The sequence below is a fragment of the Centroberyx affinis genome, unplaced genomic scaffold (genome assembly GCF_046629955.1).
Source record: "Centroberyx affinis isolate AG114_WGS23_722 - 3 ecotype Tasmania unplaced genomic scaffold, CSIRO-AGI_Caff_v1 ptg000824l_1, whole genome shotgun sequence".
Taxonomy (NCBI): domain Eukaryota; kingdom Metazoa; phylum Chordata; class Actinopteri; order Beryciformes; family Berycidae; genus Centroberyx; species Centroberyx affinis.
This window is the reverse complement of record NW_027279424.1, coordinates 392987-416460: the sequence shown is the minus strand read 5'-3', so window position 1 is coordinate 416460 and position 23474 is coordinate 392987. Positions and strand designations below refer to the sequence as shown.

Here is a 23474-nt window from a genome sequence, read left to right as displayed (position 1 = left end):
TTGTTATTGATAATCAATGAATCAGTGAATAAAAACATAAACATTATTTTAGCAAAATTCACATTCATAAAACCAAATTCAACAGTACCAAATAATATATTACAATATAACAATAAGAAAGCTATTAAGACAGTGAGCTTTATTTAATTTCTTTTTATGAATGTGCAGATATCATGTTATTTGCATCCCCTACCTCTGGTTCTTCGCATATCGGTGCTTGATTTTTGTTACTTGAGTATCACCTTTGTGCGTTTGTACTATATGTTTTGCAATAAAAGCAACAACAAAAAAATACTGACAACGGCGACTTCTAAATTGCAACTTTCATTAAATAGTGGGATCAGTGTTTCAGGCCGCTTTCTAGACGAGGAAATCTGATGCAATGTAGAATCCCTGGGCAACATACCCATAGCTGTATTTTGGGTATAATTGGGTATTTTGTCAGATAAGTGAGTGAGGTACCAAGGAATGATGCTCACTAATTAATTCAAAATCTTAGGGACTGAACACGAATAGAATAGAATAGAATAGAATACAATAGAATAGAATTGAATAGAAATACACGAATACAGAGGAGGGCAAACCAAGCCACAAACTGTAGGTGCAAGGCAAGCCAACCTGCACCTACTACTTGCCTATATGGGAGGAGGGAGGGGGTCACGTGATCTAGTGTACATCTCGCGACATTCAGTAGCGCTTCCTGACAGCTGAAAACATGGCAGATGAATATGGACGGAAATGGGACCGCTGTCTTGCTGACACCGCAGTGAAAACCGGTAATAATCACGCTTACACGATATATTCATGAATTCGGCTTGCTTTATATATGTTTGCTTTATATTATACGCGGTAAACAGGCTCGGCTCCAGGTCTGAGCTGGAGCTGAGGAGCCGAGCTCCTCTCCGCTCTTGCTAAACCATCCTGGGACAGTTTACTGGCGAGGTCAAGTGGGCGCTAAATCTGAAATTAAATGGGTAAAGCTACATGTTTTTGTTTGATGGTGAGAAAACTTCCCAATGAAATAACTGACCACATATTGTTGGCGCATTAGGGGTTTGTGTTTTGATAAAGCTAGTGCATCACCTATGGCCATGTGTGACCCAGCATCCTGTTGACATAACGTAATACTTCCATGTTTGGGTCCTGTAACGTTGCGATCATGCGTGTATCTTTCAGTAAATAAATAACGTGAGATTTAAGCGATAATCTATATATGAGTATGTTTGAATGTTTTTGAAGGTGACTTTGTCAGTGGTAAATGAAACCTGTTAAAATTCCATAATTCCCTAATTCCCTAAATTCCCCTACTCATCATAACTCAGAATACAGGTCTAGTGGATGTTAACCTTTATAAATGTATTGAATGTCACATACTGTCATTCCTTGAATGAAAAGCGTAGACACACACTTCAGACTGAACACATTATGTAAACAAAGTCAGTGGTTGGGTGACTGTGACAGTATTTCAACAGGGGCTGCAATATAACCTTAAAAGATAATTCTGATTATTTTCAACCTGGGCCTTATTTTCCTAGTTTTGCCACCATGACGATTGATTGTGTTCAAATGCAATGCAATCTCCAAAAAAGTGATTAAAACATGTCTTTTCATCACAGTAACACTCACACTGCATGTTACATGTTATAGTTGTAGTCGAACAATTAGCACAATATTTCAGTTACAATTTGTATGGGCTCGATAAAGGGTCAAAAAGAGCTTGTAAAAAAGATTCTGAGCTTGTGAAATGATTTTTGCAAATAATTTGAGACTCACAGTTGTATATCACCATTTGCGAACATGTGAAAAAGTTGTGTGACTGTAAAAAAGATTTCAGCAAACAAAACTAATTTGTAATTGTGTAGAAAAGATTTGTAGCAAACAGATACAGTTTTGTGAATGTGTAATAAAAGATTGGGAGTAAAAAAAAAGGCGCTCAAAGTTTTAACCTGTTCATGTGACATAGAGGTTACAAGCATGAATTTTGACCCTGTTTTGCTGAGGGAATCTACTAGCCGACTCTTTTGACTGTCCAATCAGTGAGCTTTACTATCCAATGCAGCTTTTTTTTAATGTTGCACACACACTTCCTTGTTTGCTTTGCTAACTGCAGGTCTTCTGTTGTGTTCATGTCATATAAGAAAAAGCAGAACAGGATTTTGTTGCTTCAGTATGAAAGTGTTCTTTACTTGTTTTACTCACTGGAACACCCACATCCAAAATCATTTGTTATCAAATGAACTATGTTAGTGTGGTTGATTAGTGTGAATATAACTGATAATTTTGACTTTTAATACCTTGGACTGCTTGTGTTTACACACTTCCACAATATGTGATGCCGGGTGGGAGATATCGGAGCCTGCAAAAAATTCCCACATATCCTACTTATTACCTACTTATAACCATCAGAAGGTTGACGTGAACAGTCTTTCCCAGTCCCAGTATGTACAGAAAATCCAATAGGACTTGAAGGTAGCATCAGAGTGCTTGAACAGTCTAGCTCATGCTAGTTAAAATAACATGCGTAATACTACAATTTTCACATGTTTCAGTGCATAGTCCATAGCAATGCTCCATAGCCTTGCTAAGTAACAGGTGATTCGATTGATACACACAGAAAATCTATATAGTTGTGAGGTAACTAACTGACCAGCGCTGCTACAAGTCTCTCTTTTTTTGGTTAGCTTCACAAAGAAATGTTTCAAGTCACAAAATGTCACAAAGAAGAAATTATAATTATAATTTCCTATTGTTGTACAGTCAGCTGACATTGTAAACAGCCAAATATGAAAATGTTGACATCGCTACCATTGTCATAAGCTAACAAAATAGCTGTTTTTATTTGGTTCACCAATGATGTAAATATGCATTTTGGTGGGGAATCTGAGTGTAGTAGCGTGTACCCCACTCGGCCAAAACTATGCAATAAGCCACGAGAGGCTGCGCTTTACAGTGTTTTAAATTGTCATGCATGATGTGAAGCAGAGGTGAGGCGGTAACACAACATAGTAATAAAAAAGAACACAAATGTTTAAATCTTTATGTTTTTTTCTATTGATAATAAATATATTGCTTTTGCCAAGCAATTTAGTCAGTTGAACAGTAGCTAAACAAAGTGTTTAAAAATAAAAAATCATATATTATTAAGTAACAACATTAGTGGTGATTTTCAGTCAGGGCATTGATTTAAATTAATAGTTTATTATGCAGTCACAAGTGTGCATTCATTGGGTATCTCCCAACACCTTTAAACATGACCAGAACTATCTGTTTTTCACTGTTGTTCAGGTCACCAGGGGATTTTATGCAGGGTGTTGTTTCAGATTTGCTAGAGGTGCACCAATCCTAAATCATTAATTAGGCAAAACCTAGTCTTCATACCAAGGAAGACACTTTGATGAACATGAAGCTAAGTGTTGCCTTCGCAGGCAGGCATATGTTTCTAACTTACTTGAAAAGTAACAGAGAACATCAAACATTACTTGGGGAAAAAAAAGGCAAGGTGTCCCCAAACTTTTGACGGACAGAGTGTATGTACAGTATATACAACATTGTAATAGTGACTCCACATTGCAAGTGGTTGCAGTTTTCTTCTAGGGATAGGTGCATCAGTTGCTCTCCTAAACAAGGACTTGTGCTGCACAGAGTCCTTGTCCAAATCTAGTTATATGTTGGACAAAGTCCTTGTCCTCGTTTTATTCAAACTGAGCATTAACTAGCTCTGGACTCCATTTCTGGCAGGCAAAACCTGCTAAGTATTTTCATGCCCGGGGGTTATACATGTACATTTCATTCTACTTCAGCTCCAATGTTTTTGTTATAATCCATCCCTCTTGGAGACGTTCAGACAAAGAGAAAGGGAGCCAAGATGAGATGTTGATCTGCCCTCAAGTTTTGCCAACTCTCTGACTGCAGGGCAAAAATCACTGGGAAAGAGGCTTGAAAATGAGAATGGCTGAAGAGCAAAAGAAAGCTATTACAGAAAGGAATCTTGAATTTAACAAGTAAATCTTAGCTTGAAATGGAAGAAGGGGAGAGGAGAAAGATTTATTGTTGATCTGTACCAATAATGAGGATGTGTGGGATATTTTTGTTGTTCTTGTGGTCTTGTTTGACATTTGTCGGTTGTGTAATAGAGAGCAGTCTGAGTGTTCTGGTTGAGGCAAATCGGTCATGCTGCATAGCTCTCTGAATCCAATTAAGATTCAGAGGGGCCCAAATGGCTGTTTTTATGTGTTTTCTGTGCTGGCTGGCCTGGAGTTGGGTGTGGTGTGGCCTGCAGCGAGGTGAAGTTAAGCGCACAAACACATTCCTCCTCAAGATCCCGCTCTGGTTTCGGCAGTTCTGGATCTGGGTCTGTCAAACAAACACGCTGCCATGGCCTTTTGTGCCGTCAGCCTCACCTTCAGCCTGACCACACTGGATCTAGACGACGCTCACCTGCACGTACAGCACTTGGCCTGCAGTCTCTCCTGCCGCCTTCTGCCTCGTTCCCACTGTCATCGCCCCTCCTAGCCGAGCTCCCCCCTCTCTCGCACCCCTTTTGATGTTTTATTCCTTTCTCGAAGTTCACGCTCTTGCTACTCATTCTCTCACCTCTCTGTATTTCTAATGAACACCGTCTGGCTAAATGGGTGCTGTTTACCACAACTCGTGCGTCGAAGGTAACGGCAGCGCCCTGCTCACCTCATTGCAGCAGATTTACTTTTACGCCCACTAGGGAGTTTCATATCAAACATGATCACTTAAACCATGGCACCAGGGTTGAATCGTTCGGATGTAAATGTGATTCTGTATGTGTAACTTAATAAAGTCATTCATGCTTTCTCTCCGCTTCTCTCTCTTTGCAGTAACTGGCCTTGGTGTGGGCATTGTGTTCTCAGTCCTTTTCTTTAAACGTAAGTGTTTATTCTTGAGGGCAATGGGTAAAATGTCAGTATTTATTTTTTCAAGCAGTACTATAAAAAGCCATGAATGGGTTGAATGTATTTCTCCCCCAGGACGCACATGGCCCGTGTCGTTAGGCTCAGGTCTGGGACTGGGCATGGGATACTCCAACTGCCAGCATGACTTCAGGTCACCCAGCCTGCTTCACGGCCACATGGTTAAGGTGAGTATGTAGACAGGATCGAGTTTATAATCTATTACAGGTTTATGACACAGTAACTCATGATACATGAATTCTGTATGTGTGTGTTTTCTTTTTCAGGAGCAGTAGGGAAGGACTGAGGACGATGAGGATTTGCTGAGGAGTTGCTTGTCCTTGTTTTGTGCCGTCCTTGTTGTTTTTGCTGCTCATTCCTGTCCTGGCACTATCTGACATACTAAGTGTGTATATAAAAGGGCAGTCAGTGTATATTTAATAAAGTTATTATGGAATATTTTCTCTCCTCCCACTCTCTTTCTGTGTGTGTGTGTGTGTGTGTGTTTGTGAAGAATGAGATGTGGTTTGGGGGTGGGACGTAATTTTGTGTGTTAATGAGTTGGGAGACTCGAACTCCTGCTGTTTTGGAATGGGGGCCAGGTTCAGCATCTGCAGCCCTGTAAGAGAGTGGGAGGAAGAAAAGGAGTGTTGCATAGAATGATGGAGTAAAGAAAAATACAGTTGGTGGAAGAAAAGTTTTATGTAGAGAAAGGTCGACAAAGAAGAAAGAAGCTGTATTTTCATAGTTTGGTACCGCATGAACTTGGTTGAGTGGCAACAACAACCAATTTCTTTTCCTATTTATAGATTTAGGTTTATCAGCACACCATGGACAGGTAGACTCCATTCCACTATCAAGACAGGCATTATTCCAATAGGGTCTTCACTCACGCAGCACCAAACATCAACACATCTGCAAATGAGGCTCCGCCATGTTCTGTAGTGCAGTTTCAAGTTGTGTGTGTGTGTGTGTGTGTTGGACATGAATGTTTGCTGTGATTGCGAGTGTTTTCGTCACAGGGGGTTCAGAGAGGTTAAGCCTACGTCTCTGTATTAGAAGAAATCTTGTGTGTCTTGTGTATTCATTGGCTGTGTATCCGTTTGGCAAGATTGTTTGAGTCTGATTGATCACTTATGTGTGGTTGCAAGGGCCTGTTAAAGAGTAAATGTGTGTGTGTGTGTGTGTGTGTGTGTGTGTGTGTGTGTGTGTGTGAGCATGCACACGTTGTCCAGCCCCCTGGTGCAGCAGAATTTGTGGAATGCAATGGAATGCCATTTCTGGACTGGAGCTCAGTCTTATTACTAACAGGTGAGTTCTGCACTGTGCACGTCTGAACATAACACACATTGTACACTTTCACATCAAAGAAAATATTGGTACATGCTCTCTCTCTCTCTCTCTCTCTCTCTCTCTCTCTCTTTCTCTCTCTCTCTCTCTCTCTCTCTCTCTCTCTGTCTTTCATTTTTTCTTTTCTCCTTCTCGCTCATTTCAAGCTCAGCACACTTCCAGACCTGCTGCTGGTTGCGCAGCCTGCACGTATTCACACAAGTTTCCCTCTCCATCACACAGTAACAGTTCAACATTTGTCAGTAATGTAAGCACATACATTCCTGCACACAATAGAATAAAATGCATTCCCACATGCACAAAGGCCTGCGTCTTCCACACTCACATACTCACCTACTGCAGTGCATCAGTCACAAAGTAACCCTGCCAGAAATTAAGCCTTGTCACTCCTCCCCTGTCCATTAAAATATTTGTTTGCAAGTGAAGCGCGCAACACTGATAGGGGTGCTTATGGACAGGAGCCAGACTGAACACCTGCGAGCAATGTTGCACTGGTAGGATGAAGTGGAGGGTGTGTGTGTATGTGTTGGGGGGGGGGGGGTGTAATAGGGTTGCCTATACCTATGGGCTATGCCTGTGCCTGCCTGAAAAATTCTCCATGATGAAATCATCACCAGTCTAATAACTTAAAGGGGCATACTACCAAAATCAAAAAGGAAAATCAAAGAATTCACATTTGTTTTTCTGAAGGCCCAGAACTGATCAGTTAGTAATGGTGAATGTTAACAAATCTCCCAAAAAAAAAAAAAAAAAAGATGAATCCAGACAACCAGTGTGTGTAGCTGCATAACTGTTTACAGCTTGTTGCTGTAGGAGACTGACTTTGTGAACTCATACAGTGTTTGTTTGATGTTACTTTACCATGCAAATGACTCTGATGCTACAGTGATGTTGTTAGTTTCAAACCAGAAAATATAGCCGACTGACATTAATCACAAAGTGTCACTGTATCAACTTTTTCCAATTAGGCTATTTGTCTATACAGCAATATGTCAGTGTGATATCATCGATTATTAAGGAGCGGCTATGGCACACTGTTTAATTAGCCTACACATTTAATCTTAATTATGGTATTCCTGTTTAAATTATGATTTAAATACAATTTCTCACAATGGACCCATCTAATATGCGGGCGTTTTTAAAATTGCATTATTATTTCTGACTTATGACTCTCATTACGAGTCTGTCAGTGATCTCACTAGAAACATAGTGAGGATCTTAATTAAATAACTTGTCGTGATCTTACGGCTGAGTAGCCTGCTTGTCATATTATCTCAATCTAATAATCTCAATCTAATAAAAACAAAAAACAAAAAAAGGTGCTCTAGATGCCCAATACGGGAGAATGTGTCAGAGAGATCAGAACGGGAATTGATTCACATCTGTTTTCCAGTTGTAGGCTACAGCATTTTCTATTTTAAATCCTGAAAACGTATCAATAATTTATAAAGTAACCCCAGATGTAGGCCTAACTGCGACGTTAATATAGGCCTGTTTTGTAATGTGGTTATTTTATGCACAACGCAGAGCCCACGTTATCATTTCTGCCCAATAACCTGATCCGCATGAGGGTTTCATTTGTCGGGGAAACATTTGAAACCTTCCAAACCAATCTTCCCTCCCCGTTTTCTTTCCTCCAAAAACGGCACAGCAGGAGCCCTGTCTGTCTGTCTGGGGCTCAGCCGCGCCTAAACCCTGCCCGACATGAAGCTTTCAAACTCCGCGTGAGAGTTAAACTGTTTTTTAGTGAAGTTCCAGGGGAATTTAACGCTGGACGGAAAGAGAACAAAGGGGAGGGACAGTCTGAGTTGATGGACTCGGAGATGAGATAGCGCACATAACCTCCCCTATCTCCCCATCCTTCTGCATCGGACGGGCAGGCTCTTTTCTTTCCGGATGATGTAACTGTTTTACGGGAGACTCCGCTCGGATTTATCCTTGCCGCTGCTCACAAAGTGGTCATATTTTCCTGTAATTATCCGCGGTGATATTTGACGACTCCTCGCATCCTCTTCCTCTATCCTGCCGGAGGAGCCTGTGTTTAATCTTCGGTCAGGGTCAGCGGGACGTTGCGCAGTGCTCAACTGGCGAACGGCTGTTGCCCGGGGCTGGTGAGCGGGGGTAAGTGTAGCCTACCACGACGACCAGTGTTGGGGTCCCGTTACTCACAAAGTAGGCTACTGGATTACTCGTTACTCGTTTCAGAAGTAACGTTATTAATTGATTTATTACTCCCAGTCCTTGGGATCACGCGACTCCTATTACTTTTCCGTTACACCCCTGAAAAATGACGGGTGCAACTTTTCTTACCTTAAAAAGTTGGGGGATAACTCAGCGACCTCACCAGTGGAAAATCAGGAAAACCAGATAGGGTTTATGTCCATGTTGTTGTCATTCTTTTGCGCCATATAAATCAAAGCACTGCGAGTAGCCTACTAACAACCGGAGAAAGAAACTTTTCTGCCATTTTTTAAATCAGCTCAATGTGAGAGAACGACGGCTAATTCTAATGAAAATCGACTCGATTATCGAGGTTATGAGGCTGATGAAGTGTTTGGATAATTCAACTTCAAATTTATATTCAGGCCTACACGGTGGATAACAAAGGCAACGACTTGCTTGTTGTTTGTTAACATTACTGAAACTGAAATAGTAATTCGTTGCAGGAGCGTATTCGTTACTGAGGAAAGTGAACTGTAACGCGTTACCACTTCACGCTTATTTCGACACTTGGGTGAATGAAGTCTTTTAGTTCTGCGGAGTTTATTTCTTCCCCCTCACAGTCTCTCGATTTGACAATATAGTTGCCTAGCAGAACTGTTTGGACCAATGTGATTGTAACAAAACCCTGGCTTGTAATCAAACAGCCAATTTTCCGTTCCGTGCACTATGGGTTGATGAAGGTGTTTGAAGTAGGCTAATTCCCTGATCATCGCATGTTAATCAATAATAGGCCTAGCGGAATAGATGGAAGGGTTTTTAAGTCTCATAATTATGCTGTTATGTTTATGTTTGCAGTCTAAAAGTCATAGCTTGTCTGCCTGATAGCCCAAAGTCCTTCTGCACCAGTGTAGCAGATCATTCAGTTTTGTGTTTTACAGATGAACTAACACAGCTCCATTGAATTTTTTTATTTTTATTTTTATTTTTATTTTTATTTTTATTTGAGTTAGAGGCCACTTTAACGTCCTGGGAGCCAAAGTGCTGCAAAAATGTGTGAAGTAGGGCCTAAACGACGTGGGTGACCACCACCTACCACTTTTTATAAGCAGCAGGAGAAAACGCTTTTGTAGGTTGTAAATGACGTGACTGGTCAAAGTATTTTTAAAGAAGAGAGTCAAACAGAGGACGCTCATGGTACTGGAGTCAGGTGGTATGGAGCAGACATTTCTCTCCCTCCCCCTCTTGTCTCTCCGGGACAGTATGAACCCAGTATATTGTTTCTCTGCAGCCGGTGAGGTTCAGCTAATTTGACCACGTGGACGTGAAGATTGTGTCTTTATGCATTCAAATGAGCTAAAGCCGGTAACCAGACAGTCTGTGCACAGGTAGCCCTTTAGGTAACAAGTTGATAATCACCAGGAAGTTGTCAATCCACACCAGCAGGCATAGGCAAAGTTCAGATTTTGTTTTGGTGATTGAATATAGCAGTAGTCATCAAGAGGTTTGTCACTAATCTTAAGCGTGCAGTTTTTGTCTCAAGTAACCATAATGTAACGTTTTTTTCTGCCCTTTAGGTGCAGTCATGTGGCAGAGAATAGTGATTTGCTGCGCACTGTTTGCACTGTATTCAGCGGCACCGCCTGCGCACATCAACCGTCTGGCGCTGTTCCCTGACAAGAGCGCTTGGTGCGAAGCCAAGAACATCACACAGATAGTTGGGCACACGGGATGTCAGCCTCGCTCTATTCAAAACAGGTCAGGATGAAGGGTCTCTCTGTCTCGCTCTTTCCGTCTCTCTATCTATGCAAAAATACTCTAAATAAAGCTGCAATGTCCAGATTTCAATAAGTGGTACACTTATATCCTAAGACCCATGTATCATACAAATCTGTATACTATCTGGGCTACCTTATGTAGCATTGGTACTGAGTAGGTACTTGACAGTATACTGCTAAAAATATTAAGGCACAAAAGTTTCCTTGTTGCCTTGAACTTGTAAGTCGACTGAAATAGTACAGACCAGTCAAAATTCATTAGTTGTTCTAATGTAGTAAAGCTCGCTGAGGGAACAGTGCTATTTATTCTTTCACCAGTGAGGTTTTTAGTGTCAGCTGATCATGTGTCACAAAATTATTATACCATGTGGCAAAAAAGAAGGCAGTGGACTACTACACTACTTGCCTTTTCTAAAGGTTTCAGAGTATTGGGGATAGGGATTTAACTGAATACTAATTTTCATCATTGTTATGATTTTTATTTTTAATCCCAAGTTGGCCTATGATTCACCTAACATGCATGCATAACAAGGCTCCTTCCTGTAACTGTGAGCTTGCCCTGGGGCCCCTTGCAGGCAGTCTGGGCATCCTCAGACTCGATAATCAGTTCAACTTTCAGATATGTCTCCCTGCAGCTCTTGTTTACTTGGGCATTTGTACAGAGCATCAGAGCTCTGGCCAGGCACCTGAATCAAACATCTCATGTCTCTATAGGCACAAGGAAATAATCCCTTCTGTCCCCCTCTCAGAGCTTGTCTGGGCCAGTGTTTCAGTTACAGCGTGCCCAACACCTTTCCACAGTCAACTGAGTCTCTGGTGCACTGTGACTCCTGCATGCCTGCCCAGACACAGTGGGAAGTGGTAAGTCTGACTACAAATTGGTTCATGTAGCAAAGACACACCAACACTGACTTGTCAGACACACAAACCACAAATTTCCAATACGAAAGCTGATAATGACACACACTAGCGAACACAGAGCCAGCAGAAGCAAAAATATAAATGGAGGGTTTTAAGCAGACTTCTGTCTCAATTTCTGTGGTACCCCATGCAACTTAAGCCTGTATTTTATATTTGTCTGAAGTTCATTGTCCCTCCTAGCCAGAGGGCACCCAGTCTTGCGACAACAAAGGCTTTGTGGTGAGGTGTATGTAGTTTGGAGAGCTGCCAGGTTGGCTAGGAGGGTGGGACAGCAGGTGAGGTCACCTCATGTTTCAATGGAAAACATCTCTTGGAGTGTACAGCTGTTACTTGATAAGTTAATTAATAATTTTTTTATCAGCTCCCTGTCTGAGAAATGCTGTAGAAGCCTCCCTTTACTTTTAATTAAATGGAAATGGATGTTTATGTCTGTGGTCATGATGGTTGTTGCAGAATTTAAACCATATTCAGTTTGAAACGCAACAACTCTCAACTCTCATGAAACAGGATAGTGCTCAGTGTTGGTTTGGCAGATGTGATAGATTATTATAATTATTATATATTTATTTATTATATAATTATTTGGGATGGAAAATACAAACACTGAGGGGAAATTTGTTTAAGGTTATGAGGGTCAGCTGAGCTTGTGCAACGCTGAGGTTTCGTGTTCATTTTGTGTTTACTGGATCAGTGTATGTTGTTTTAAAAGGAGAGAGGGTAGTTCACTCACCTTTTAGTCATCTGTTTTTAACCAGTCTTATTCAGCCAATGGCAAAGAAGAGAGGGGGGGAAGACAGAGGAAAGAAAGCGCTGGATTCAATCCTAGGCCAGAATGGGTACACATGTGGTTCCACAAACGGGGGACGTAAACACTCAACTATCTCTGTGTGTGTGTGTGTGTGTGTGTGTGTGTGTGTGTGTGTGTGTGTGTGTGTGTGTGTGCGAGCAGGTGACGCTGGAGTGCCCGGGCAGCGAAGACACTCCTCGCGTGGATAAACTGGTGGAGAGGATCTTCCACTGTAGCTGCCAGTCCTGCAGTAAGGAAGGTGGCCAGGAGGGGGCGGTGATGCAGCTCTACCCGTCAGACAGTGGCCTGGACACGCCGTCTCTATCTGACGCCCTCAGCGGGGTGCAGCCTCACCCTCAGCCCCATACAGAGCTACACTCCAAGCATGCTCACCCACACACAGAGCACCACGCACTGCCACACACATCTGATGGAGGGTAGACCCATCGTCCCTCATTCTACTCATCTCTTATTCCCCCCTCTCCTCCCCTCCATATGTCTCCCTCCCTCAGCACCACATTTCATCCTCTCTACCCACCTGTAGTATTGCACTTTGAAGATATGACTTCACTTTGTGTTAAAACGTTCTCCTAAAGGCACGCACACACAGCCATGCTACAGAATACGCCCCACTGTATATAAACTCATACAAACACACCAGCCTATGCACTCTTTTTGTTCGCTGATTAACACATGCATACATGCATTGGCGCACCCAGACATGACTATAGTCTGTTAACAAGCTGTAGTCTCGTTACTTTTAATCTGCTTTGAATGCAATAAATTCTGTTGTTTAAAAAATGATTACTGTCTCGTTGTCTTTTGTTGTGTTCATACAAGTGCTACATCAGAACTTATCACAAGGCAGTTGTCTCTTTCTCTCTCTTTCTCTCTCCTTCTCCATGTTTACAATTGGTTGTCCAGCATAAAGAGAGGAACTGGGAAAATGGTTTCTTTGTGCTGACCCAAAGGAATACTTCTTTTCGCTAATTAAGCTCTTTCTTTACGATCATGTGGCTGCTGTGTGATGTGGGCCTGCATAGATTGTGTTGTGTTCATCGACCAACCAAATTGTAGTCATGGACAAACATTTAATAGATTTTGGTGCCCCTTACTGACCCAAAGGAGTACTACAAGGGGGGAAGGGGCACTGCTGTTTAGTGCCTTACTTGCCTGTGGCTAATCTCACTTTGTCAGATCTCAAAGTCTTATGAGATGCTGAGAGTTGGAGCCACAGGAAGACTATCCTAGATCCTGTTGCTTGAATCACTTATCCACATCTACTTTTGAAATGTCTTGACAATTCAGAGAATAATGCATAATAAAGCAAAGCCTAATGCTAAATCAGAATGGATGTGTGACAAGTACACTGTAGAGGAATATAGACAAAGACTTTAAGAGATTCAATTCCATTTATTGGATCTCAGTAATAGTTGTAATTTGCATAATGAAGGACATTAAAGTTGGAATATATTGTTTTATGGAAGACAAAAATATAATATACATGCATATGCAAATGCAAATATGCAACAAAATCAAGGACAAAAACATGCATAAAAGGAAAAAACACTGATAATGACGCTTTTATAAACAACAGGGTAGATTCCCCACAATTCCCCTTCCAGCTTCCAGCTTCCAGCAGTGGTTTAAGGATCCAGTTTGCCTCTCTGTTAATGCAATACTAAATATCTAGACTTTCATACCCAAATACTACAAATTGTGGCTTTAATTTGTAGGGAAGCTTGCATAAACAAGATGTAACACATTATTAACTTTAACATTAATAAACGAAGTGAACATTAATAACATGATTTAATTCACGTGATTACTAGACTGTGTAATTGCTGCTAGTGCAATTGTTGAAAATGTCATTGTGATAACCATGTGCCAATCATAAACCCATGTACAGCCTGTAATTATTAGTTCCAATATACAATAACAATAACTTAAATTAACGACTAATTAAGGATGGATTTAATGATGACATCATATCTTCTAAATTATGTCATGTCCTCTGACAAATCATACTTTCTGATGCATTGAAAAGTTAAATACTCACCAAAGATAGATAGATAGATAGATAGATAGACAGATAGATAGATAGATAGATAGATAGATAGATAGATTACATTAAGATGCACATTTGCATTTTGCTCACCAAGGAAACTGCACTCACACACACATCACATTACTTCCAGATTGCAAGTGATCTTTCCCCGCTTAACTGGGTTCATGGTTTGTGATCAAGTGCTTTCTCCTCTTAAAGGTTAACAGCAACCGGGTTTGTCAAAGCACTGCGCTCTTGGCCTATAATGACACTGAAGGAGTAACTTTTATGATGAATTGCCATAGCAACCCCTGGGGTGGTGTTCAGTAAATGGATCAAGATGAGTGACTACCATGTGGCTTGAGACAGAGAGGAACAAATGGAACAAATGGTAGCAGAGGGAAATGAAGCAGGTAGAGGGGGAGAGAATGATCTGGAAGACATTTCCGAAGACCATTGTTTGAAATGACGTGTGTGATGTGTGTGTGTGTGTGTGTGTGTGTGTGAGAGAGAGAGAGAGAGAGAGAGAGAGAGAGATTATTTCAGGACATGTTCAGAGGAGTTTGGGGGTGAATTTTGCAGAGCTGCTAATGAATGAGCTGTAACATATCAGAATGGACACACACACACACACACACACACATCACATATTTTCTCTAAAAAGTGTACAGACAGTCCAGCAGATGTCAGTAGACTTCACAGGTAGAAAGGTTATGTTTATCTCTCTCGACTAACTGATCCTCCCTCAACTCTCTTTGAGGTAATAACATCTTTCCGGCAGCCATCTAATTACATCCCCCTCCCTGAATTTACAGCATCTTTTCTCTCCATCAATCATTTCCCCCCATGTCTGTCCAGTATCTTTTCCTCCATTTCTCCTCAGCTTTCTGTCCCATATCCTCCTATCTTTTTCTCTGTTCTGTGTAATTAAATTTGAGCAGTGAAAGGTTGACTGTCTGTGCTGCAAAGCAAATCGATCATCCCTTATCTCACAGCAACAGAGTTGATTATGGTCGGAGGTTAGTGAGAGAAGATTGCAGAAGGAAAATCTCACAAGTATATTTCTCTGTGCATCACAGTTTATTGTCACAGATCCTATTAACTTGTTTATCAACCTTTCATGCAGAAGTTTCTTCTTCAACCTTTTTACAGTGTTCTGTCTTCACACACATTGGCCTTCATGGTACATTAAATATCAACAGGTATACACGTCTTCCTCATTTTTCCCCCTTATGATCCATTAGATTTATTTTGATACGGATTTAGATGTATTGAGTGATGATTAATTTCCATCTGTGACGTCTAGACAGGCACGCAGGTGTGCGCTGTTTTACTCCCATCTGTGCTTGGCTGACATCTATAAATCAAAGTGTAGCCCAGAGCATCTCACAGTCGGGAGATGCTCTGGGAGCCAATAGCCAATAATCTGACAAGTCTGACATGATGCTCGGTATTGCCAATGTAATACAAAAAAACGAATCCACAAAGGTGGCTTGTTTTGAGAGATGTAGATAAGTGAGCCTATAGCCTATGAAAATATGCTTATTTGAATATCACTATTTGAACACAAAAATAGCCTACTTTTAGACTACATTAATGATACCATATGTTACAGATATTTGCTGTAAACTGAGATAATTGTCAGGAGGGTCAATTATAGTCCTTGCATTTAATAGCCCGTTTGCCATCAAAACACTAAACCCAGTTTAAATCAATTTGTCGGGACAAAGTGCATGGAGCAATAGCCTACTTGTTCACTGACGAGATATTATTTGACCATTGTTAGAAATTATTAGATGCAAGTCAGCAAACTGTCTTGCCCAGGGAACATCGGTCCTGAATGCTCCAATGTGATTTCTTTTCTTTTCCTTTTTTTCTTTTTTTTTTTTTTTACATAAGGTTTCCAAATAGATTTCATTGCTCTCCAATGTAATGAAACAAAAATACAGGATCAAATTTGCACTAGCATACCTTGACATACTCAAGTGACCCCTGTGTAACCGCATTATCACCAGACTGCGTGAGCGCGCACAGAACAGCAAGCTCCAGTGCGCGCTGGCCAGAGCCGGACTCGTTCACTCCGACAGACGCACAAAAATCGCACCGCAGCATCGCTCCAGCGGGACGGGGCACAACTCAGAGGTGCTCTTTTCCTCCGCTCTTTAACATTTGGCGAAGTATTTAATTATTTGTCATTGTGGTTCATCTTATTTTTTAATCAGGAGTTTCAGTCCAACACCACCGGCACTCTCAGAGGTCAACAAATTCCAGAAACACACCCGAGGGGAAAACAAAATTTGCATTTCGAGGTAGGCAAGTAAATTTCTTATTTATAATATGTGATTAAATTATGCTCTATCATATCCTCATACAGCCTAGTCTATAACATGCATATTGTTACTGATGCAGGCTATTGTGTCACCATGCATTGTGACACAATACAACAATAACAATATGTATATAACGCAGCTTCCAGCAGTTGTTGCCACAGAAAGCAAAAGAGGAGCAGACTAAATGTGGAAAAATTTTACATTGGGTGCACAAATATATCCAGATCACTATTTGGTATCCTATATCCTATAGCCTACAATGAAAGATAAGGTATTCAGTTCATGATGACTAACCTGTAGGCTAATAAACATCTCAGTGCGCTGTAACACTCAGCTGAGAGGAGCCGAGCATGTGTTCAGTATATTTGGTGATGTTATAACATCACTACAGCTCAGCTTTTGGGTAAAGGTTTCTGACTGATTGAATTTACAATGGGCTGTACAGTCTCGGCTTAGTGGCAGAACCGTGATCGATGTGATCGACCTGCTGACCGACGGGAAGACAGCAGCGAGGGGGGTCGGGGGGTCGGGGTGTGGAGGTGGCAGGAAATCAAGACAGTTCTATAGGGTCTTGATTTACATAATGAGCTACCGGCTGCCGTCTGTAAAAAATGATGGGCTGCTTGAGGGGACAATGCTCTGTCTGTCTGTCTGTCTGTCACTATTCATTATTTAGGGTTTCAAAATGTGCGAGCATGCATAAATTAGCTGCAACTGAAGCAGACAGTAGGTATCCAGCCTGGAGAGCGGAGACACAAAGGAAAGACACACTGTAGTTTTTCTATGATTTAATATGAAAGTGATGGAGGGGTATAAACAGAGAAAGCACTTTCTTTTCCATCAATTTTGTGCTGTTTTCCACTATGCACAATTTACATGTAGACAACATGAACACATGAAGACATGTGAACTTAGGCTTACACTTAGAGTACAAGTGTACAGGAAACACTACAGCATCATTCTGCACCCCATCCCTTCATTACGCTCCCCCTCTTCGTCTTTATTAAATTATTTTAGGCCTGATTAATACATTTACACCAAGGAATGGGTCAGTGATGCAAGTGGCTTGGTAACAGTTTACAACAGTTCTGTGCTGATATTTACTTGACCCAAACAACAAAAATATTCACCCCCAAACTCTTCTTAACCTTTCCTGAAATAATCTCTCTCTATCTCTTGCCCCCTCCCCCCCTCTCTCTCTCTCTCTCTCTCTCCCTCTCTCCCACTCTCCCTCTCTCTCTCTCTCTCTCTCCCACTCTCCCTCTCTCGCCCTCTCTTTCTCTCTCCCTCCCCCCCCCCTCTTTCCCCAGGATGTGTGGCATGGACGTTGACCTGGACGACGGGGGTTCGGGCGAGGAGGAAAAAGAGGACGAGTTCTGGGTGGGGGAGGGGGTGAAGATGCTACCCCCTCCGGTGGCCCACACCGAGGGCAGCGCGTGGGGCAGCCGCAGAGGCCGGGGCGGCTGCGTGGCCTGCGGGGCGGCTCTGGTCCTGTGGAACCTCGGCGTGGTGGCGGCGAGCGCTCTGCTGCTGGCGGCGGTCTTCTCTGTGGTGCTGCTGCCCGCGACGCTGCTGCTCTACGCCGGGTTCCTCTGCCATTCCAGGGTGAGCTGTCACCAGTTATTGTGGTTTCATCTCATCTGCTATTATTCTGTCCTTTGTTGCAGCAGAGACAGGCTGAGAGACGAGAGTGTTTGACAGCTAATCCATTGATGAGGTTTTCAGCTCCAAAATTCAGGTCAATGTTGCAAAATTGCAGCTGCAGCTCTGAGTGACTCTTATTGGATACTGTACTGAGATGGCCACTGACTCACTGGCACAGGATCTATGTCAGACACAGGACCCTGTTTACTGACCAATCATCTTCAACAGTCATTAATCAGGTCATACCAGACTTGATTACCCTAATCTCCATATTGTCAACATACTGAAAAATCTTGTATCCGTAATTTTGCCTTCTTTTGATGACGGCTGACATTGTTTCCCACTTCACCCTGGGATCAAGCCAACCCATTTAATACACGTTGTAATATGTCAAAAATGCCTGGGCATCGTGGATTGTTTCTTCTCAATTCCTGAAAAGTAGGCTTTGTGGAGATTCAAAGTTTCTGCAGGACGCTGACAATACGGAACAATAACCTTTGTGTACATGTTACTGTAAGAACGCTAGAAGAGGATAGCACTGTGCCTGAACATGACAGTTTTCTGACAAGAATTTACATGAAAGAATCTGCACCACTCCTAGCTACTCCCACTCCTTGCACTTTACTGCCACCCTAGGCAATCAAGTCTATGTCATCTCTAAAGAACGGGAGGATTATCTCTCATTAAGAACAGCAATGGCACCTAACCTCTGCTGGAGGAAAACAGACAAACACACCCATACGCCTCAGGGCTACAATATTCTCTGCAACATAATTTATACTCCTACGGTGTTTATACTCATTCTTTGATCAACAGCAAGCTGGTCCAAAAAAGATAATAACTACACTTGAATGTCAGAGCCTGTCAGTCAGTATTATTTGTAATGAGGTGAAGAGAATGGGGCATTTTATTACTTGTGAGTCACATAAGGACCAGACGGATAAAGTGAACTCATCAGTAAAAGGTGATCCATCTTGGAAAGAGCCATATCACCCTGTAAAGATCTACAGCTATGTCCTTGGCTCACAGCGGGCCTCCTGGTTCAGCTGGTGACAGGTCGTAACATTACATCGCTTTGCCTCCTCCTCTGATAAAGTTGGAACCTTGCCGGGGGCCTTGGTTGTTATGAATGGTTCAGTGAAATGTCATGCCAAGGCTTTAACTCTGCATAGATTTTATAATAATTTTCAACGTTTGTGAAGGCACCGCAGCGCATGTCTCTGCTGTAGAACAAAATATAAATTGCAATTGCAGTCAAATTAAGGACATGCAAAGTGCACGTGTGGAATGAGAATAATCACCATTACTGTAGAACACATGTCAGTGCAGAGCGAACAATTATAGAAGATGTCACTCAGTAAGTTCTTCCTATTGTAGTGATTGATTGAACAGGGAGAGAGGGACCAGCTGAGGAGACACGACTGTCTGAATTGGAGCCAGTCCCAGCTGTGCTCAGGCATACTGACAGCAGGATGAGCAGGAAAATGTACTCACTGAAAGCATGGTGTGCACTTGACAGAGGTGTGCGTGTGTGTGTGTGTGTGTGTGTGTGTGTGTGTGTGTGTGTGTGTGTGTTATGTTAAATACTACAGTTGCTAGGGTACATTTGTGGGAGGCGAAGTTCCTTTTGAAAGAGCTTACAATGGGAAAACGCTTAGCAAGAGAGCTTCAGCTATAACCAAATCATTCTGTGTGTGTGTGTGTGTATATGTGTGTGTGTGTGTGTGTGTGTGTGTGTGTGTGTGTGTGTGTGTGTGTGTGTGTGTGCATGAGAGAGAAAGAGAAATAGACAGTGTGTGCTTGTGCTTTACGTGTGTGTGTGTGTGTGTGTGTGTGTGTGTGTGTGTGTGTGTCTGTGTGTGTGCGTGTGCACATTTGATAGAAAAAGAGTGTACTTGAACTTTGCGTGCGTGTGTATGTGTGTGTGTTTGAGAGAGAAAGACAGTGAGTATGCATGTACTTTATGTGTGTGTGTGTGTGTGTGTGTGTGTGTGTGTGTGTGTGTGTGTGTATGTGTGTGTGCATGTGTGTGCATATCCATAGTGTTTGCATGCACTTGTCAGTTTGAAAGTGACTCTCTCTGTAGCTGTGACTTTCAGCCATTAGCCTCAGGTGCACTCTGATCTCTCACCTCTCTCTCTTTCTCTCTCTGCTTGTCCATTCCTCTGTTTTGTTCTCTCTCTTTTTATCTCTCTCTCTCTCTCCCTGTCCTCTTCCTGCCTCTCAGCAGCCATCACAGGTGATTGACAGCTCAGAGGGTTATTGACAGTTCTGAGCTGCTCCTTATCTGAACTGTAGAGGGAGGCTGGGGGAAAGTCTGTCACACCCCACTAGCCACACGGTCCCTCTTCTGCACCCTGCCATGCCTGAGCATGTGTGTGCAGGCATGCAAACACACACACACACACACGCACGCGCACACACACACACACACACATACACACACACACACACACACACACACACACACACATACCCATTTGCTTTATGACAGAAAACACCATAATGTCCATAATGACAGCCATAGCCTGTCTGTCTCTCATATGATTCCTTCTCTGTTTTTCCTCATAGGTCCTAGACGCCCCTTCTGCCATCTGCCGTTACCTTGACGATAACAGCTGCTCCGCCCTCATCATCCTGGGCTTTGTGATGATGTCACCGCTGGTGGTCGTGGCGGCTGCCATCTTCTGCGGGCTGCTCCGAAGGTTTCAGCTCCTGCTTCTCATTCAGCCGCTCACACGTGCCCGGTACCGCGGACGGCTGTTGGACTTGGCAGGCAGCGTCCATGCCTGGGTCTGATGGAGCCATGGCAGGCACAGCAGGAGAGGGTAAAGGTGAACAAGTCAACAGTCAGCAGGGAGTAGGAAGTCTCAAAATTAAGATCAGTACAAAATCAACTTGGGACATACATTTCTGGTCGTTTTGTTGTTTGTTAAGTAACAGAAAATATTGTGCAAAAGTCCATTGTAGCAATTTCCACCTCTGGTTTATTTGGCTTTATATTAGAAATTGAAGAACAATTTGTGATACAAAGAGAGAACTATTTGCATTTCACCTTCGCCTACAGTTCCCAAACAGCAGTGGTTCTCAGTCCTGGTCCTCGGAGCCCAGAGTCCTGCTGGTTTTCATTCTAGCCATCTAATCAGCGAATGAGATACACCTGGGATGTCAGGTGAATGCAAATTACCGCCTGGTAGGAGAGAAAATCAGAGCTGATTATTAAATTCAAGAATGGCAAGTTGATGCTTGTGACCTTGTGGAGAAAGTTCTTGCCAAGTCGTCTTGGGAAGAACGATCCAAGAATATCTGTATTGTAGGTAGAGAGATGTCAGTGAAACTATGATCAAAACAGTCATTCTTCTACATTCTCTAATTGTGTTAACTTCTTGTAAATTAAATAATTCTGAAGTTTAACAATTCATCAATTTGCTGAGGACCCCCTGGAACCCCGTCAAGGACCCCTGGTGGTCCCCAGGCCCCACGTTGAGAACCACTGCTGTAGACTACAGCGCTGCTCGGATGTGATGCGTTGTTCTCACAATGAATCTTGGGACTTTCAATTCAAATTCTTGTCGGTCAAGTCACCATCCAATGCATCCTGGCAAGTAAACTTCCAGGATCTTTCCCCGTCCTCCGTCCTTTCATCCTTTGTTTTGGAATCGTGCTTCAGCGGTTAGATATTACATAAAACGTATCATGGAGGACACAAAAATGCACAAAAACACATATTGATAAAGAGCCCATCAGTACAGGATTGAGAACCACTGCCATAGAAGACAAAACATACTCTGCACTCACTGGTTTTATTTGAGTGGACAAAATTAGTTTTGGGATTAGACGGTACAGAAAAATATTTACTATGTAAGTTGGTTTTTTTAAGTAAAGCCTATGTGTAGGATTTTCACATTAATATTCTACTATGAAGTAAGTTATGATGACTTGCTCTAACAAACAAAAATTATGATGGTTGCATTTAATATGTATAATCTGAGAGTGCTCAGGTTTGATTATCTGTGAAAAATCCCTTTTGGTAGATTAGTAAACCTTACATCACTACTTTGTAGCTAGTATTTCAATGCATCATCATAATTTATTTCATATGTTTCATCAACCATTTTCATATATATGTGTATGTGGGTGTGTATATATTTATATAAATCTATGTATTTATATATACATACACACACACTTCAGATTATGTTCCAACAGCAAACAGAACAGGAAATCTTGGTGAGGTGAATATATAGCAATCCAATCAAATGTTTCAAGGAAATGATTGTTTGCAGTAGTTTGAGGAGAGTAACATGTCAACAGTAAGGTGTTAACCTATATGAGTTGATTTATGATGGCAGTATTCAAGTTGATTTGGTGTATGAAAATAATATTTTTGTGATTTTGTATCACGTATTTGTTAATGTTGAAATGGGTACATGTAGAATTTTCTCATAAGTATGTTGCTGTGAAATTAGTTGTGGTGGCACATTAAAATGTTAGCAAAAAATGAAAACATAAAAACATAATGGACGCATTATAAACATCAGATCCTGTGATGTGCTTTGACTTTAAACTTCATCCAACTTGGAACATCTTGGGCTCAATCCCTGGGATTTAAGGGTGGGGGAAAAAAGCAGCATACAAGGACTTTAAGTGTCTATTGAACATAGTAACTGTTGCAATCCCAGTTAATTTGACAATAACATATTTAGAGAAAATCTGAAATATTACCTTTAACTTGCTGTATACCTGATGTAGCATCATTAGCTGTCATTTCTAATGGGAGGGAGGGAGTAGATGTTTACATATTTCATTTTAGTAGATCTTGTAGATTACATTGTGCCATAAAATACCACCCTTCATTCTGGATAAAATGTAATTAGTTCACTGTACATCAAAGTAATGACCTGCTTAGTGGGGGCCACAAGATAGTGAAAGGGTGATTTGATTCATCAGACCCTTTGGTTTGCCTCTTGCTTTCAGTTCATTGAAATTCATCAGTGGCACAGACTGATGTTCCCACAGGCGTGCTTTTGTTTGTTTGTCTTTGGACTGTAATTAAGTGTTCAAATTTGAGGTTTCATTTCCAAGAAGAAAACCTTGAAACATGTTTTAACACGATTATTTGTTATATTATTATTATCAGATTGAACAGTTATTTATTTATTTATTAATTTATTGTTGTATTGTTTTTGTCTGCCTGTCTTGTCTGTCCTCTCATTGATACTCCATGGTATGTAAATGGTTTGTTTACAAGAACGTAGCACTGTTGGTTACAGTACTTTAGGCCACTGTAAAGGAGATGGGTGGTGAAATGTCATTCCTTTCATTTTGGCTGGGGCGTATGCCAGTAACTAATTACCTCTGAAAAAATTCATTGGAAAGATTAAAGAGGCTAATTGGGGGAGATGTTTCTTCCCCAGCTTGTGCTTTGAGGCAGTCATTTCAGTGTGATTATTATACCAGGACCTTGGTACGTGACACTGTATGCACCAGTGACACATTGTGATGTTAAGACATTCCGCCCAGACATTCCATCCTTTG

At 41.7% G+C, this 23474-nt stretch overlaps 3 protein-coding genes across 3 annotated transcripts; all 3 read left to right on the top strand.

Annotated features, from left to right (window-relative positions):
- The first annotated feature begins 698 nt into the window (after positions 1-698).
- On the top strand, positions 699-5380 carry LOC139645139 (MICOS complex subunit Mic10-like). The gene is made up of 4 exons (XM_071520764.1): positions 699-776; positions 4848-4895; positions 4998-5107; positions 5207-5380. Exons 1-4 carry the CDS (start codon positions 716-718, stop codon positions 5213-5215), a joined length of 228 nt encoding a protein of 75 aa, XP_071376865.1. The 5' UTR covers positions 699-715; the 3' UTR covers positions 5216-5380.
- A 2571-nt stretch (positions 5381-7951) lies between these two features.
- Positions 7952-12690, top strand: nbl1 (NBL1, DAN family BMP antagonist). The gene is made up of 4 exons (XM_071520763.1): positions 7952-8390; positions 10007-10187; positions 10957-11068; positions 12078-12690. The coding sequence occupies exons 2-4, from the start codon at positions 10015-10017 to the stop codon at positions 12354-12356; spliced, it is 564 nt and encodes a 187-aa protein (XP_071376864.1). The 5' UTR covers positions 7952-8390; positions 10007-10014; the 3' UTR covers positions 12357-12690.
- A 3550-nt stretch (positions 12691-16240) lies between these two features.
- LOC139645092 (transmembrane protein 88-like) lies at positions 16241-20735 on the top strand. Its single transcript, XM_071520698.1, has 3 exons — positions 16241-16271; positions 17603-17897; positions 20508-20735. The coding sequence occupies exons 2-3, from the start codon at positions 17604-17606 to the stop codon at positions 20733-20735; spliced, it is 522 nt and encodes a 173-aa protein (XP_071376799.1). The 5' UTR covers positions 16241-16271; position 17603.
- The last annotated feature ends 2739 nt before the right edge of the window (positions 20736-23474 follow it).